The sequence below is a fragment of the Paroedura picta genome, chromosome 13, assembly GCF_049243985.1.
Source record: "Paroedura picta isolate Pp20150507F chromosome 13, Ppicta_v3.0, whole genome shotgun sequence".
In the NCBI taxonomy this organism is placed as follows: domain Eukaryota; kingdom Metazoa; phylum Chordata; class Lepidosauria; order Squamata; family Gekkonidae; genus Paroedura; species Paroedura picta.
The window spans coordinates 16,084,904-16,102,442 of record NC_135381.1 but is presented as its reverse complement, the minus strand read 5'-3'; the positions used below and the strand labels follow the sequence as shown (position 1 = coordinate 16,102,442).

At 45.5% G+C, this 17,539-nt stretch overlaps 1 protein-coding gene and 1 long non-coding RNA gene across 4 annotated transcripts in view; one reads left to right on the top strand and one right to left on the bottom strand.

The window, feature by feature from the left end:
* LOC143823130 (uncharacterized) overlaps positions 1-14,719 on the top strand; it is a 39,096-nt gene extending 24,377 nt beyond the window's left edge. Inside the window, exons 2-5 of the long non-coding RNA XR_013226386.1 lie at positions 4,012-4,108; positions 5,694-5,802; positions 6,873-7,023; positions 13,792-14,719. This is a non-coding gene — a long non-coding RNA (uncharacterized LOC143823130). The remainder of the gene's footprint in view (positions 1-4,011; positions 4,109-5,693; positions 5,803-6,872; positions 7,024-13,791) is intronic.
* Positions 1-17,539, bottom strand: part of SCARF2 (scavenger receptor class F member 2) — a 51,127-nt gene that overhangs the window by 20,742 nt on the left and 12,846 nt on the right. For 2 of the 3 annotated variants that reach the window (XM_077309099.1, XM_077309098.1), the window contains exons 3-8: positions 12,079-12,180; positions 10,923-11,442; positions 9,018-9,236; positions 7,571-7,699; positions 541-644; positions 239-356 (exon numbers count right to left, since the gene is read on the bottom strand). In XM_077309099.1, coding sequence (XP_077165214.1) covers positions 239-356; positions 541-644; positions 7,571-7,699; positions 9,018-9,236; positions 10,923-11,442; positions 12,079-12,180 — 1,192 coding nt within the window. Of the gene's footprint in view, positions 1-238; positions 357-540; positions 645-7,570; positions 7,700-9,017; positions 9,237-10,922; positions 11,443-12,078; positions 12,181-16,985; positions 17,053-17,539 lie in introns of all 3 variants that reach the window. The other variant, XM_077309100.1, reaches the window with a different exon arrangement.

Sequence of the window (17,539 nt, the reverse complement as noted above, 5' to 3'; positions counted from 1 at the left end):
CCAGTCCCCTGTCACCTATTGTAAAAGATATCTGACAGTCTATTGGACAGCTCTTCACTCTAAGGGAGAGCTGGAACCAAAAGCAGCTGGCCAATTCCAGAACTGAGGATCCTAGTGCCTTCTCTGGTTTTGCCTGGCTCTGTGACCCTTGCATGCAGCCTGTTCAGTGACAACCCCCCCCCCCCCAATCACTTAAGGCATTTGCAACACCTGCCGTGGCTTCATCATCAACACTCACTCCCGAGGTTGGTCCTTCTTGCGGTAAACACAGCAGCAACACAGAAGCGATAGGAGCAGGATTAGCAGCAAGGTCAGGAGGGCTCCGGCTCCGATCACCCCCATCCGCTGGTTGGCCTCTGGAACGGAATCAAAAGTGTATGGGGTGAGGCTCAGTGTGACATGCCCCAGGGTTCTGCATCCAAGGACAGGGTGGGCGACTGGCTGATGGGGAGTTGGCGGGCAGGGGGAGGGATGACATCAGGCCCTAGAAGCCACAAGGAGTGACTGACAGTTTTATGTCTGCATCTGCTAGATACTTACCCATATAGCAGTCTCCTGTTAGGGGGTCACAGGAGTCCTTGTGGCAGTTGCAGGATTCTGCACAGTTCACTCCGTACTGACCAGGTGGGCATGTCATATTGCACCTGAGAAGAAGATGGTTGGGTGAGCAATAAAGAAAGGGAGAAAGATGAGCTGCCAGGACTTGCCCTAGGGCAGGGGTAGTCAAACTGCAGCCCTTCAGATGTCCATGGACTACAATTCCCATGAGCCCCTGCCAGCGTTTGCTGTCAGGGGCTCATGGGAATTGTAGTCCATGGACATCTGGAGGGCCACAGTTTGACTACTCCTGCCCTAGGGCTACCTTTCATGTAAAAAGCAACCGTTTCTCCTTTCTCCCAAAACAGCCAGCTGTGGAGGGGGCTGAATCTCAACTTCCTCTGGAATACTGGTTCAGAATCCCACAAGAAAATCATACCGTGTGGGGGCGGGATTTTTTTTTCACTTGCAGGAGCGTGGTAACAATGACTCGCCAGCTCACACGCCAGCTGGGTCTCTACATTAGGAAGAATCAAGACATATTCGTTGAAACGTGTGTTTTTTTTTAACCTGTGCTTAAAGGGAAAGGGGCTTTTCGGGAGCATGATAACAACCGCCCATTGGCTGTTCGTTTGATTGACAGCCAGGGGCGGGAATAAGCGCAGAAAAATATCGCTTCCTTTCTAGCGATTCCTACGAGACCAGAAACTTGTGGGGAACGAATGAAACTCTACTGGATTCCATTACAAATGAAGGTATGTGGAACGCCGAGATTCCACTATTTAAAATACCGTTATTGCTTTGTGAAAGCAATTGGCAACATTGGTCCTTGTGCGGAATGGGCCTTAGTCTTTCCCCTTCCCCATAACTGAATGGAAGGCAGTTTCTAAGCTTTAGAAAAAGCTGCCAGTTTTAAAACAAATGTCTATCCTTACAAAAATGAGCCCTGTTTTTTAAAACTGAAAGCTAAGACACTCAGGAATATAGGCAAGTGGTTAGAGTGAAGGTCATTTCCCAGGATGTCTCAAAGAATGAGACCAGCTGTGTACACAGATTTCCCATATGTGCACATGGTATACAGGGTTAGTTTCCTGTCCTCTGTTGTGCAGTGATAACAATAGGGACACAGAGCAGCTAAGCCACAATAAGGCCTTTTTAATGATTTGCCGTCTTGCTTTTTGATCAGCTTATTTCCCACCCAAAAGTGTGGTGAAATGGCCAGGGGGCTGGACTAGGATTTGGAAGTCTACAGAATAGACTTCTGTAACTAGCTCTACGCAGGCTTGCCCATGTCCCTGACCTGGAAATTGCAGCTGGTACAGAATTTGGTTGTTAGGGTCCTCATAGGAACATCTTGGAGGGCCCATATGCAGCCTGTGCTGAGGCAGCTGTATTGGTTGCCAGTTGCGACCCGGATCCGGTTCAAGGTTTTGGCTTAACCTTTAAGGCCCTTTGTGGTCTGCGACCACGTATCTGAGGGACTGTTTGTCACCCTATGCCCCCCGCAAGGCTCTGCACTCTGTGGGTACAAATTTGCTGGTCATTCCCAGCTATAAGGAAGTTTAATTCGCCTCAATCAGGGCCAGGGCCTTCTCGGTCCTGGCCCCAACTTGGTGGAATGAGCTCCTGGGAGAGCTACGGGCCCAGCAGGATTTGTTAGGTTTTTGCAGGGCCTGTAAGGTGGAGCTCGTCTGCCAGGTCTACGGTTGAGGCCATTGTAGGAGGAAGATCTGGTTGGGCCCCCCCATCAAGAAGTATGCCATCAAGATGTATGCCACCCTTGACCATCTTGGGTGATGATTTTTGACATAGCCCTGGTGCCTACACTACGGTATTTTAGGCACCAAGCCCAAATGCTTCTGCTTCCCCAGGCTTTTAACTAGATTTTTAAATGTCATTCTATAGTCTGTTTGTAGCCTGAGAACGGTTGAGACCCATTTTGAACTGCTTCATGCTTTACGCTGTGTCCTGTCCTGCTGTTTGAACTGTAGGGTTTAATAACTTGGATGGTGTTTTATGTTTCATTTTGTAAGCTGCCTCGGGCACAGGGAGCTCTGTAGAGAGGCAGCGCAAAAAAAAATTTTAAACAAAGAAATAACAAATTAAACCTTTCATCAATGAACTGTGCCAATGATTGGAGATTGGAGGCTCGTGCCTGGTCAAGAGCAGCAATGTCCTGATTGCCATTTCAGTGAAGCCCAGGGGCATGGGTGTGGGGAGGGCATATCTGCTGGATGGCACGGCCTCAAGCAGCTGCAGCTGCTCCTTAGCCACTGGAGTCTCCCAGGAATCCAGATATTTGCATGCTTCACGGACATCCAACACATCTCTTTGGCTCTGGTCCTTGCCTCCTCGGTGCCACGTGCCAGTTGGCATAGAGATCATGGACTGCGCAGGCCCTCACAGCAGCTGCACACAGGCACGCTTCATTGGCAGCACTTTACAGAGTCTGTTTTTTTGGATTGACGCTGGATCCTGCTGGTTTCTCCTGAATGCTTTATACTATCCTCTTTTGTCTTACTCAGCTGCTGGGTTTCACATTCTTAAAACCGAGATTTTGTTAAAAGCTGAGTTTAAAATCTTTAAAATAACCCAACGATGAAAACATTGTCAGGGTATTTTTTTTAAAAGACACTAGGAATAAACTTGGGGGCTCTCTGTTCAAAAAATTTGTTCCACCTGCAGACTTCCACTTCCCTAGAAGCCTGGATTCTTTTTGGAACCTTCACTTCTATTTTTAAAAATGTATTTTATTTACTGGATTTCTGTCCCGCTGCTTCCGGCACGGCTGGCTCATGGCAGCTCACAAGTATAGAAACGAGTACAGCCAGTAAAACAATTCCAGTAAAAACATCAAGTTTCTAGCTCTTAAACCTGCAAATAAATGTTAACACCCGGGAGCATCCTCCAAAGCCACGAAGGTTTAATTTTAGTTCTGGCAAGCAAGGGGTGAGTGTCAGTGTTTCCCCCCATCTGGAGACTCATGGGAACAGAAATGGTCCAATGAGACTCACCCAGGGATATCTTGGATTTTCTTCTACTGATCCACCCACCTTTTCTTGCAAGTTTTCCAGGATGCTGATAGATTTTAATTTTAATTCATTGCTATTGCACTGCTTCCAATTGGCTTCCTTTTTGCTTTTTAGCATTCAGCTTGGTTGGCGTGATGATTTTTACAGTGTCAGTGTGCACAGTAAATAGCATTCTGGGTTGATTTACACAGAGGTTTCTTGCAGAAAGGTGACTTAATAACACCACCAAGGTTCATGGATCCTGAGGCTGACCCTCCCCTCCTCCCCCATGCCCTGGCTCTACAGCAGCTCATACGTCTTGACTTTTCTTCCCAGGAGACAAGAAGCAATTGTTTCTGGCCAGGGCTTTCAGATGCAAGCGGGCTTTGTTAACAAACCTAAGGGATGGCTCTTGAGCATACCAAGAGTCAAGTACTGATAGAATTCCTTTTGTGTCTTCTAGAAGATCCGCCTGGGGCCACTGGAGATTTCTAGATGCAGCTCAAGCTTTGGAAGCCATCCCTCCCTCCCAAAACTGGCAAGAGATCACTGCTTTATGGGTAAGTCACAACAGAGGAACTCTGCTAATAAGCCCTTGGCAAGGATGTGTTTTCTGTCTCTGATTCTTGCAGTCTGAGGATCTCTTTGCCAGAAGGAAACTGAAATAACTATTGTCTCCTTTTGTGAAAGTTCCTGGACTGGACTGATATGCAAGGGAGGAGTTGGTGTGTGTCTATGTATGTATGTGTGTGTGTGTGTGTGTGTGTGTGTGTATGCATGCATGCATGCTTATGTGGGTGTTGCTACCTAAGCCATTAGCACAGTCTGGCCCCACCACTTGGAAGAGCATCAGCTATTTTGTTTTGTGATAAACATGGTTATCACGAAGGTGGTGGCCTGCCAAAAAGTTTCCTTCCTTCTCCTTCTCCTTCTCCTAAAACTGGACAGCCTTCTAAACCCATGGCTAGCAACCAGTGTTTCAAGAATACTATGGTGAGATCAGGAAGGGGGGGTGAGCCACCTCTGCTTGGTAAAATGAACAGCCACCAGGCTTCCTGCACATTTATTGAATTTATACCCTGGTTTCCCAAAGTGGCTTATGTAATTTCTCCTCTCCTCCATTTTATCCTCAAAACAACCCTGTGAGGTAGGATAGGCTGAGTGTGTGTGGCCCAAGGGTGAGCTTCCATGGCTCAAGTGAAGATTCAAATCAGGCCTCCCAAATTCTAGCCCCAGCACTCTTCACCACTTGCACCACTGGCATTGCCAGCTCCAGAAGTAGCTGGAGATTTGGTGTGTGTGTGTGTCTAGTCTGAGGAGAGCAGGGTTTGGGAAGGGGAGGGACTTCAACGGGCTATAATGCCACAGAGCACAATTTCTGAAGGAACCATTTTCTCCAGGGGAACTGGTTTCTGCCACCAGCTGTAATAGCTGGAGAGATTATAATAATAGCTACCACCTGGAGGTTGGTAACAATAACTGGACCACACTGGCTCTGCACATTTCTCCTGACTTTCAGCCATCTTGGCTGAGAGTCACTAGGCCTTGCTGTCTTTCTCTTCTTGATATGCACATAAATCAGGGGACAGGTTCCATTGTAAGATGAAGCAATGATTCCTTAACCCTTCACACACTGGTCAGTTTGTCCAAGGTCTCAGGCGCTGGAATTCTACTCTAGCATCTGGAAACCAAAGTAGATGTTACATTTGTTAATGAGTCAGGTCTGAGAAACCCGAGCCATCTTCCAACTCTTCTTAACCAGAAGGCAACCATCCACTGGGAACTAATTTTCTTAGCATAATAAATGTCTGGCTTATATTGGGCCTTGCAGCATGTGGGGAGGGGTTATAAGGTTTTTGGGTGGCTACTTGGCTACTTTCTCAACCTGAAATGGCCTGTGTGGGGGGGGAGCTATTTGCCCTTTTTGGGTGGCCACACAACTATGGCTTTACTTAACTTTTTCTTCACTGGTCATTTTGGTGTTTAAAAATGTATAATTATATTCAAGTAAAAAGCCTTCCGTCCCTGTCTGTACAACACCCAATTGGATGCTTCTCATTTTTAGCAAAATTTGCCAATGGCTTAAGAAAAAGACAAGATCCTCAAGCTACTTGATTTATTACCAAACTTTTTTTTAACCAACAGAAGAACCTGCCAAAAGAGATTTTGAAATCTCCTTCCTTGGAGGTTTTTCAGAGATATCTGTCATCACTCCATCTGTCTGACTGCAAACCTGAGGACTCTGTTCCTAACAGTAAGTGCTGAAACGGGGCTGCCCACAGACAAAGTCAGGGCTTGGGGGACTTCCCCAGCCATGCAGAAAAAGACTGGCTGAATTGGGAAAGAAAAAGTAACTTCCCTCCCCTCACAGAGTCCCGCAAGCACTGAGAAGCTTATTGCCCCACTTGGAGGAAGCTCTTTGTGGGTTTGTAAATCGTGCTTTCGCCATTTACTTTTATATGAAAAAGAAGAGTTGGTTCTTATATATGTCACTTTTCTCTACCCAAAGGAGTCTCAAAGCGGCTTACAATCGCCTTCCCTTTCATCTCCCCACAACAGACACCCTGTGAGGGAAGTGATATTAATGCTTGGCCTAGATCAGTGCTATAAGCAAGCCCAAAGTCACCCATCTGGCTGCATGTGGAGGAGGAGCGGGGAATCAAACCCGGCTCTCCAGATTATAAATTGGCGCTCGTAACCACTACACCAAGTTGGCTCTCTACACCAAGATGATCAGCTCCCCATTCCTGCTTCTGATCATTCAAATATAAATATAATAAATAAATAAATAAACGGCTGCATGTTGGGAAAATAAGCTACCTGCGGAGGGACAAATCTGCTTTATAGCTTTGATGGTGGGAAACAAAAGCCCCAAAGCACTAGGGATTCCAGCTTCTATTCTAGATGGGATCTGGGGATACTCCAGAATTACTGCTCATCTCCACACTGCAGGATCTCCACACTAGAGATCAGTTTCCCTGGAGAAAATAGCTGCTTTGGGGGAGTGAACTCGACGGCATTATACTCCAGGCGCCACTCGCAAATCTCCAGAAGATTCCCAACTCGGATCTGGCAACCTTCCCTCCCATCCCCTGCCAGTGGCTGGAGAGACCTGGCAACCCTAAAGCAAACAAACAGGAATTCTACTCTTGCTTCTTCCCATGAAATGTACGAAGTAATCCCCAAACACTGCTTCAGAGGAAAAATAACCACTTTTTTTTTTTTTGCCTTAAATGCAATTGTGGCATGTAGTTGTTTTGAAGAAACTCTGTCCTCAAAGCCAGCAACCAAGATGAGTAACTCCTGACCAAGCATTATTTTTAGTTTGCCTTCAGGGATTTCCATCTGCGGACCTTTTACTGCAGCTGACTTTGCAAACCGCCCAGCTACTGGAATTGACATGTGCAAGGTTTCCCCAAACCTACATAGTTATTGTCGCCTGGATAAAGCCTCCGGTAAAATGAGCATAATACAGGTAAGCCTTGCTTTCTGGTTTCTAGACTTGCCATTGGCAATAAAATCTTGCCTTTAAAAAAACATTAACAGAAGGCCTGTGTCCTATCACTCCACTATGTCTGAAGTCTAGGAAGTCCTTCTGCAATGCAAGGGGCCCCTTCCTCTATATTCCTTCAGCCTTCAGTAGGTTGCCATCACACTGAAGAAGTAGCGGGTGCTGTTTTACTGAGTTTGTTTTTTAAAAATTTTACACCATCGTGCAAAAAAGGGGGACTGAGCACTGAAAATAAACGTAGCCTGGTGACACAATGTGTACTAGCCATAATGCAATCAGCACTCCTTTCCCTATAATGGGGTGGAGTCACTGGTTTTTCAGTCCAGACCTAAGCACATGCCTATTTGGTGGCCTTTGTAAGAATCATAGAATCATAGAGTTGGAAGGGGCCATACAGGCCATCTAGTCCAACCCCCTGCTCTACGCAGGATCAGCCCTAAGCATCCTAAAGTAACATGCGAACTGGCCCTCTCTGAACCGAATTGGTGAAAAGAGGGGCCAAATCACTTACGAAGTCCCATAAAACCCAGCTCTGCAGAGACATCTCCCCGTTTCAAAGTGACATTCGCCATTGAAGCAGTCGCTGCAGACGAAGGCACAATTCTCGCCGTACGTCCCGTTGCGGCACTTGGTCTCACACCTAGAAAAAGGCCAAAACAGACTATTAAGAGGGGAGAATGGATTTGATGAAGCAGAAAGGGAAGGCCAGCATGTCAAAGGGACAACTTCTGCTTAAGGTTACTATTCACAGTTTCCTTAGTCTACTAAATGAGCTGCTTAGACAAATTTCATTTTATTTATTTGGATTTATATATCGCCGCTCTCAATTAGTCTCGCAGCAGTTTATAATAAAACAATAAAACACAGTACAACCCCTAAAAACCCTAGTAAAATTCGTTTAAATCTTTCTGCTAAATGAGCTCCCTCCCCATCAGTGACTGTCCTACATGCAAGTGAAAAGTCAATTTTCTAGTGTATTGTTAGAACCCAAAATAGACTACTTCCGGTGGAACCACAGTGGGTGCACCTTCTCATAATATCTCATAATATTCCAAGTGTAAAGGCACTTGGAAAGTTCCTGAAACACCAATCTCAAACTGCCGTGGGCACTGGGCAGAACTGGTATCAAGGGAATGGCCTCTTCTAAAGCAGTGCCCGGTTTTCCAGCAGGCTCCACAATACATTTTAATGCAGGGTTGCATCCATCGTCAAGATGTGAGAATAACATAAGGCAACGGATTCCTTAACACACCCCAACTCTTATAAGGGGCTGTGCAAATGTATTCTGCAGAATTGTAAACGAAGGCTGACCCTGGTCTCTCCCTGACCATGAAAAAACATAATGGGAAGAAGAAGGCTAGAAAAGACACCTATCTAAAACAGCAGAGAAGTGGTGATTTTGCAATGCCCCACCTCCCACCAGAACGGGAAGAAAAATTCCACACTAGGTACCCAGTAATCACCTCCAATGTGAAGGAAAAGAAGTCTGGCAAATGGAAGGAGGTTGATGCTCTATGGGCAGAAGTACCTGTGGATGAGAGGGGGCTGAAGCAAAAGGAAGGAAGCTGGACGTGGAGTCACTTGTTTGGATTTAACCAGAAGGGGTTAGCAATTCAGAGGCATGAACTGGAAACTCCATGGGCCAGGGCTGAGATCAAACCACACTTGGGACTTTGTGTGCTCTCAGATCCAGAAAGGAACTGGCAATATGCAATATCAACCCCTGTGACTGGCAGGCAGTGTGAAGCCTTTGGACTGGAAAGGTTTTATCTCAATGCCAGGAGCCTGGCCAACACAGTGGGATCATCCTGACAGCCTTTGGCTTGTAGGAACAGCTGCTAACTTCACAGATCCTGAGCTCAAAGAGGCACTCTCCAGGTCTAGACTGAAGCAGGGCTGGCCCTGATGCACTCAGTATTCTCACAAGAGGCCCAGGCCTTCCCCATTCCTGAACTTACCTGTCTCCAATCCAGCCAGGATTGCAGAGTGAACACTTGCCATTGATATGGTTGCAAGTGTGGCCATCCTTACATGAAGGGCAGATCTGCTCACAGCCTTCTCCGTAGAAGCCTGGGGCACACACCTGGTCGCACTTGGTGCCGTTCCAACCTGCTTCGCATGCCAAGCAGAGGCCATCCACGATCGTGCACGGCTGCAGCCCCTTGCACTGGCCACACCTGCAAAGGTAATGGCACAGGTCTTTCAGGAGTCCAGACAAGAAGCCAAAGCAACAACCCTCCTTCTTTCTTCCTGAGTTAGCCTATAAGTCTGTAGCATGAACAATCTCAGGCCTTATCCCTGGATGGCCTTCAACCATTGTTGAGAACCATATGTAATAGGGCTGCCACTTCCATGACAGTTTTTCTTATGATGCTTTCAGGCATATTTATTTTTGGCACAGCAAAACACAACAGTAAGTCCATCATTATACACGAGAGATATGCAGGTAGAAGAGCATTATCTTGAGATCTGGCACCCATAAAATAAGAAATGTGTGCATGCAACAAAGACTCTGTGTAACTAACTGCTAAAGTCCATTATACTTTGCATCTGATTTCACTTGCATGTAATTAACACATGCTGACCAATGACTTTATTTTTGCAAATATCATATTAAAGCTTCTGAATGAATCATAATTTTATGTTGGGGCTCTCTGAGGAATTCTTCCCAAATACAGAGGCTTAACAAGGAGGAAAGCCCTGTAATAAATTAGTTATTTCTGTTTGTATGCCTGATGATTCACAAATGCTGTAAGACTTTTAAGGTTTTTTTCCTGTGGCCATGAGGACTAGAAACATTTTTTAAAAAATAAGGAAAGGAACTTTTGGTATTCCAAGAAAAGGTCACAAGCAGAGAAGACCTTCCGATTGTGGGCGTGATGACAGATCCATACTTGCTTATAGTTTGACAGGTTTATTTGTGCTCTACTGGAGAAAGTTCTATAGATTTTTTAAGCATCGCGCAAGTAAAGCAAGGCCCAGACTGCTCATTATGATTTGTGTAGGGTCAGAATTTCCATGACCTTACTTTGATTCAGACAATCATACATCAGGTGTAAAGGAACTTGTTTACCAGGCACCCAGGACCCTGATTTGGCTTGGGACTGCAGCCCTGGGGGAGAAGGGGCTTTTACCTCAGACCATTTTCATAACTGAAACGGCCTTGGAGGGGCAATGTTTGTCGGGCTTGGGGTGGGGGGTGGGGGTGGGGGCTGCACATATACTGTCACACTCAAAAATTGGTATGGCTTTATTATTTAAATCCATGAGTAAGAATGTTAACAGTGTAGAAATAGCTGCAGTTATTTATGTTGACTGTTCTACAATTTTGATCACTGTATGAATAAGGAGATTAGGCAAAATAAGAAACTTCAGATTTCACAATGTGAAATGTAAATACGTTAGACCCAAGGTGGCCACACTGTGGTTCTCCAGATGTCTATGGACTACAATTACCATGAATATGCTGCTGGCAGGAGGCTCATGGGAATTGTAGTCTCTAGACATCTGGAGAGCCACTATTTGGCCTCCCTTGCACTATACCAACACAGCAACACTGCAATATGAAAGAAATCCAAATGATAAAACATTTCAAACCCGGCTCCCCAGACTAGAAACTGCTGCTCTTAACCACTACTTCAAGCTGGCTTTACTTCTCACAAACCAGAAGAATGTGCCATAGAAGAATCTTTAGGGGGGAAGAAGTATTTCAAAATATCTTTGAGATGCCTAGAAAACAGCATTTCAGTTAAATAATTGAAAATAAAAATTAAATTAACACTGTTGACAGATTTGTCATCAAAAAAAGGAGGAAAGGGACCCCAAGTTTCAAGCTGGCTTAATTTCCCAAGAGCCATGCTTACCGCCTCCTGCAGCCCTGTCCGTAGAAGCCGGCCGGGCACGGTTCTCGGCAGAACTTGCCACGGTAGCCCGGATCACAGGTGCATGTCCCATCGATCTGGTTGCATCTGCCCATGTGGCACTGGCAGTAGCGGTCACAGCGGGGGCCGAAGGTCCTTCCACGACACTGGCAGCGCCCGGTAAACTGCTCACAAGGAGAGCTGCTGCAAGCACACTGGTTGTTGCAGCTGCGGCCCCACCAGCCCGGCTGGCAGATACAGGTCCCCGTCTGTTGGTCGCACTGAGAGTTGAGGCTGCAATAGCAGGCACTGGAGCACTGAGGGCCCCACCAGCTGGGCTCACAGGTGCACTTGCCCATCTTCTGGTCGCACTTCCCATGCTTGCACAAGCAAGGGTTCTCGCACTTTGAACCCCAGCGGTTGGCATTGCATGTGCACTGCCCTGTCACATCTTCACACTGCCCATTAGGGTGGCACCGGCACATCTCCTTGCAGTCGGGGCCCCAGAACTGGCGGGGACACTCTGCAGACAAAACCACATGGCACCAAGAGACAGTTAGCGGAACAGCACACAACAAGTATCAGCTCCCCAAAACTTATCCTTTGAACGTTGTTCTTGAACCTACTCCTGATTACCTCCTTGATGCATAAGCCTTTTATCCCTGGGAGGCTATTGTACCAGAGGAGGCCTTTACTCCAGGGGTAGTCAACCGGTGGTCCTCCAGATGTCCATGGACTACAATTCCCATGAGCCCCTGCCAGCAAATGCTGTCAGGGGCTCATGGGAATTGTAGTCCATGGACATCTGGAGGACCACAGGTTGACTACCCCTGCTTTTCTCCACAGGTGGCTAACACTGCCTGTTACCCCCATCAAGTCCTCACCTGCCCCTACACTTGGGCATTGCTCTTCTCTCTATCAGCAGCTATGCTGTTGTCTCCTTAGGACAGCACCCCTGCTTCTCTCCCCAGAGTCAGAGTGCCAGACCAGCTTTATCCCTCCTTCTTCAAGGTCAGGGCACCTGCCTGTGTGACACGTGCACAGTACTACTGAAATGGAGAACAGGTCCTCTATTTGGTAAAAAGCAAGGTGTGGGGACAACACGGGTACACCAAAGGCAGGTGAAGTCCCTAGCAACGGTCCTGCCCATTTCACTTACTTGTTTCGCAATTGGCTCCAAAGTACCCATGACGACAGCGGCACTCGTTGGGTCGCACGCAAACCTCATTTTCCTTGCAGGTGAAATTTCCCTCACATATAGCTACAGGTGAGAGAGAAACAGCATCATCAGAAGAGGGCAGAACAGTGGGCTGGAAGGAGGAGGATCCTGGGCCCCTTTCCCCACTGACCCAGAACTCCCCGGAGAGAAGGAAGCAGGGCACAATTTCTGACAGTGCTCAAGGTGACACCAAACTAAGGTGACCAGATCGTCCCACTTTTGGAGGGACATCTGGGGGTACCTGGCAAATTGTACTTATATTGAAATTTAAAAATATATATTACAATACTATGTTTGCGTTCTATGCATTCTATGAAACTTTCTGTTGCTCCATATAGACCAATTTTTTAATCACGAACGGTCAATGACCGTAATAAATAAAATAAAAAATAAAAATTAATCAAGAACCCTCCCCCCGGTCAATGGTGTCCCGCTTTACCAATGTTAAAATCTGGTCACCTTACACCTAACTCAACTAGTGATTCCAGCCAGGGCAGAAAACAAATATCGTATCAGAAATGCACTTTACCTGGAAGACAATACCACAAGAACCACTTAAAAAAACCCCACCAGGACATGCTACCAGTTACTAACTAAATGTATTTGGAAATAATGGGGGGAAAACCCTGAAGTGTTGTAATGGTCTTAAAATGGAAAACAGCAGAAGGGTGTGATGCAGATATGAGACTGTGCTAGATGCAAACATGATCTCAGGTAGCCCCAAAGGCTATAGGGACAAAGATGCACTGACTATTCTCCCTCTAAAAATACAAACAGCAGTAATTCAGATGGGTGTCTGGAAGTCACGGGAACACCTGGCTCCTTGTAAAACAGGGCAATCCTAATGTTCACATACTTGGGTATTAATTTTAATTGGCACTTTAGATGAAGAGTCCATGGGGACCAAATTGTGTGGTGCGACCTAGTGACTGGGCAGCACACTTCCCTCACAAACAAAATCTTCTAGATACTTCGCCTGGATGGGTAAATGTGGCCTTCCCTTGAGCAGACTTTTGTTCATACTAGTCAATTAGAGAGGGAAAAGACCGACAGCTAACAGTAGATGGATGCCATTGTTAGAACCCACATACCCAAATAGTAATACAATACAAAGAGATCAGGAAAAAGGTTCTGCATTTCCTTCTCCATCTTCACCTTCATCTGCAGGTGAGGATCTTCATGTCAGCATCCAGCACACTCTTGTATTTTATGTTCAATTTACCCTGAAACCAGAAGTTACCCTGCTTGGATTTCTTAGTCTTGTTTTGCAATTTGCATGACAGGATTTCATGGCACCACATATGGATTTAGCAAAATGTGGATTAAGGAGTTTTGCAGACTTGGGAGATGCTGTATAAAAACTCAGCACTGTCCCTAGGAGTTATTCATATAAATTCTTCAATAGATAAATTGGGAGGGGTCATGGCTGAGTGGCAGAGCATCTCCTTTTCATGAAGAGGGCCCAAAATTCAATCCCCGGCATCTCCAATTAGAAAAGATCACAGGAGAGGATATATTTATGTATTTATTTATTAATGTCCTGAGACCTTGGAGAGCTGGTGCCAACCAAGTGTAGAAAATGCTGACCTTGATGAACTAATGCAGCCTTTTTTACCCCTTTGACTGTCGATGTACTGCTGAAATATTTTTCAGGCTTTGAGGAACCAGGAAGTGATGTCTGTTGGCCACAAATTCCAGCCACTCACCACAGAACTAAGAGGAGCACTGGAGGGAATAGCAGCTTTGGAGGGTGGCATTATACCTTGTTGAAGTCCCTCATCTCTCCAAACCCCACCTTTCCCAGGATCCATCCCCAAATCTCCAGGACTGTTTCTGCAGTTGTGATTTGATGGCTACGTTCTCACTGCACTGGATTCTGATTCCATGATTCTAAGGGATGAATTTTTAATTCTTTTAAACGTTTTTTCTTTCTTCATTTGGAGCTAGAAGCAGCAGGCATGGGTGGGAAGCCACTATTTTGAACCCCCTCTCCCCCATGCTATGGTACCAGTAAGGGGTCTTTGCTGTACCGTATGGTACAGCTGTACTACTGTGGTTGGGAAGCCCCGGATAATGGCTCAGTGTTAGCCAGCTTCATTTTCTTAAAAGCATCTGCTAGTTCTCGGATGACCATTTTTGTTAGTTTTGGGACTAACTTGACCGAGTTTATGTATTATATTGTAAACTGCCTTAAGAGCCATATAAAGCTGAATGGCAGTAGAAAAAGGTTTGCCATAAATAAAAACAAATGAAAACGTTACCAAGTCTGTTTCTAAATACTGGGGATTTTAAATGAAACCATTTGGTTTTCAAAATGAAACCATAAAACCTCATGTAACATGAAAGGCTGAGTCCACTGCAGATGCATATATCACAATTAATGTGTTTATTAAAAGTTTTCTATAGGAATCAAAAACCCTGTGTGATTTCTTTGCAATGCCTTAAGGTTTTGAAAATAATACGTAACGAATTGTCTTATGACAAGAATTGTTTTTGAGGTGCCGGGTTCAATATTAACGCCAGTTTTTACTGAGACATTATAGCTGAGATTGGATAAAGGCAGTTAAGATCTGTGAATGGCCGTAGATTATCACACAGATGCAATCTGTATGATAATCTACTGCCATTCATAGATCTTAACTGCCCTAATCCAATCTCAGCTATAAACATCCATTTTCTTATGCATGCAATGAATCCTTCCTGCAGTCAACACCCCTCCATACCTATAGGTGGAAGAAATTTTGTTTCATTGTACCTGAAGAAGTGTGCATGCATGTGAAAGCTTAGATCTTGAATAAAATTTTGTTGGTCTTAAAGGTGCCCCTGGACTCAAACTTTGCTCATCTAAAAGACAGTGAGTTGATTCTGCTTCTTTAAGCCATCTCTCTAATGTGCCCAGTTCTCAAATTATGATCTTTTGAATCTGTGAGACCATAAATACTTGCTTCACTTCTCATGGAAACACATAGAAAGCCCAGTGATAGCCAGCCTTTGTCTCCAAAAACTTCTAGGCATCTGCTATCCAAGCGAGTAGTCTTACTTAATGATGTTGCTTACATTTGTACGATCTGATGGATTGTTCCCCAGACAGAATGATCTCCACCCATGGAGAATGACTTTCTTGCCTCTCCCAACATACAAATTATGTATTTCAGTAGTCATTTAAGGCTGCAGTAGAAGTAGGGTGAGAAAGTTGCAGAAATCATTCTATCCATGGAAAATGCTGTTGGATAAAAGCCATTGTTCTTCAGTTAAGCTATATCCTCCCAGGTAGCAAAACACTATTCTTTGCCTCAAATTAGGACATTTTAATGTTTAGATCAAATTACAGTGAGAACTTTTAAATAAAAGAAATACCTGGACAAATGGGAAATTTGATTTAAATCAATTTCAGGCAGCACTTTTTTCCTGGGTGGTGTAGCCAATCACACAGTACAAACTGATTTCAACCCCTTTTCATGTTGATTAAATCCGAATGAATGAATGAATGAATGAATGAATGAATGAATGAATGAATGAATGAAAATTGGTGGCTTTTCAGATCTTCTTGCTTCAAAGAACCCTTCTTTTGACTCACCTGCCAAGGAACTCCAGAGCACTGCAGAGGGACAAGTCCTCAGACCTACTCTGAGATGGCTTCGGAATATGCAAAGGGAGTTTTCATCTCCCTCTCACACAGTGGCTCTTTTTGGCTTGCAACCAAAGCAGGCAGGGAGACATCAACTGTAGCCCCTCCCACATGCTGGTTTTGTGTTTGCAAACAGACAGGTGCAGCTGCTATTGAGAAACTCACTGCAGCCATCCAAATAACATGATTTTAACAAGGAAGCCAACAGCTGCTTCACCAGGCAGTCTGCAAATGTGAATACAGCAGGGGAAGAGTCTAAAGCCACTCCTCAACACCGGCGTTGGTTGAAAGCTGGCAAGAACCAAGGTTTGTGAATGTATGAGAGGCAGAAAATTCCAATTGCCCATTTGAGGCTAAGGCCTTACGTGGTTCCCCAACCAACAGCTGGAATTTGCAACATGTGGATAAGACTTCAGTTATTTGGAACTGTCTGATTTCCCTGAATTGAGGGCATCTGAGAACACCCTCACCTCTCTCTTGGAACTGTGTCTTGCAGGCCAAAATGAGCAAGCAGCAGGGAGGCAAGCTGTCATTTCAGGAACCGTGTCCACCATTCAGGGAACCGTGCCCACTTTCTCCTTAAGGAACTGCTGATAAGCATCTGAGGCTGGGCTTCCTGCAATATGCAGTCTGAGAACCACTGAGCAACTTGAGATCAATGAATGAGTCTAGTTATGCTGCCTTGCAAGCGACACACTCCAGCAGGATGGGAGAAATCTCCACATTCAGGTGTGGGCACCATTCTGGCCCTGAACGTATCAACTTGCTTTTATGAGACCATAACAGGTGGCCCATGGGCAGTTTCTGGCTTTAGATGCCAGTGGTGCAGGGTGCGTGAAGCAGAAAGAGTCCCCAACCAAGACATCCTACCACATGCACCAATCCCTCCTTACATTCTGGTCTCTGTTCCTGAGCAAAAAAAAGAGCCAATTTGGAATCTGGGCGCCATCTCAACCCTTTCTCTCTGATAAAAAGCTCCCCCGGTAGACTTGTGTGTGCGCAGTCCCTGCACAGAACCTCCTTAAGTGGCGAGGAAGCAAGGAGAAGATTCCAGACAGCCCCAAGATGGACACCAGAGAGAACTCTAGGAAGGTACAGAGAGAGATTAGATAACAGTCAGTTAGGCAGAGACAGAAACACGTAGTTTAGTGCATATAGCTGAAAAGCTTAGAGGGCACCACATTCCCATCATGCACGAGATGCCGGGCAAAGCACTTACCCCGTTGACAGGTGGAGAAACTACTCTTCCCCCTTGGGAAATGTTTGGGTAGCATCCGATCAAGTCACTAGACACATGCAAAGGAGTGGGAAGGGAGGGAGGGGGGGGAACTAATTAGTTTTCATAATGGAGAACTCCATGGTATTAGTTTATGATTCAAACTTTAAATACACAGGCAACACAAAGGAAAGGACCTCAGTTTCCCTCCCCACAAAACCTCCTCAGTGACAGCAGCTGCTGAACGGCGCTTAGAGGACTCTTCACAAGTTATTACCTGGAGAGAATGAACAAGTGTGTGTATGTGGTGGGAGAGAGAGAGGGATCATGTCTGCCCAATCTGTGCACATTCAGTAAAACTTGGCGGGATTGTTATGCGTGCCGGCTTTGCCGACGTATTCAGGAACCCTGACATGGGAAAGCTCTTGACTGCATCGGACTCAATTGATATTCATCTAATTTACTCTTGGTTTGGATCCGTCTTCCCCCTAAAAGAATTCCCTGCGGTGAATTTCTGTTTTGAATTGCAAATCTATAGGAACAATGATAAAAATAAA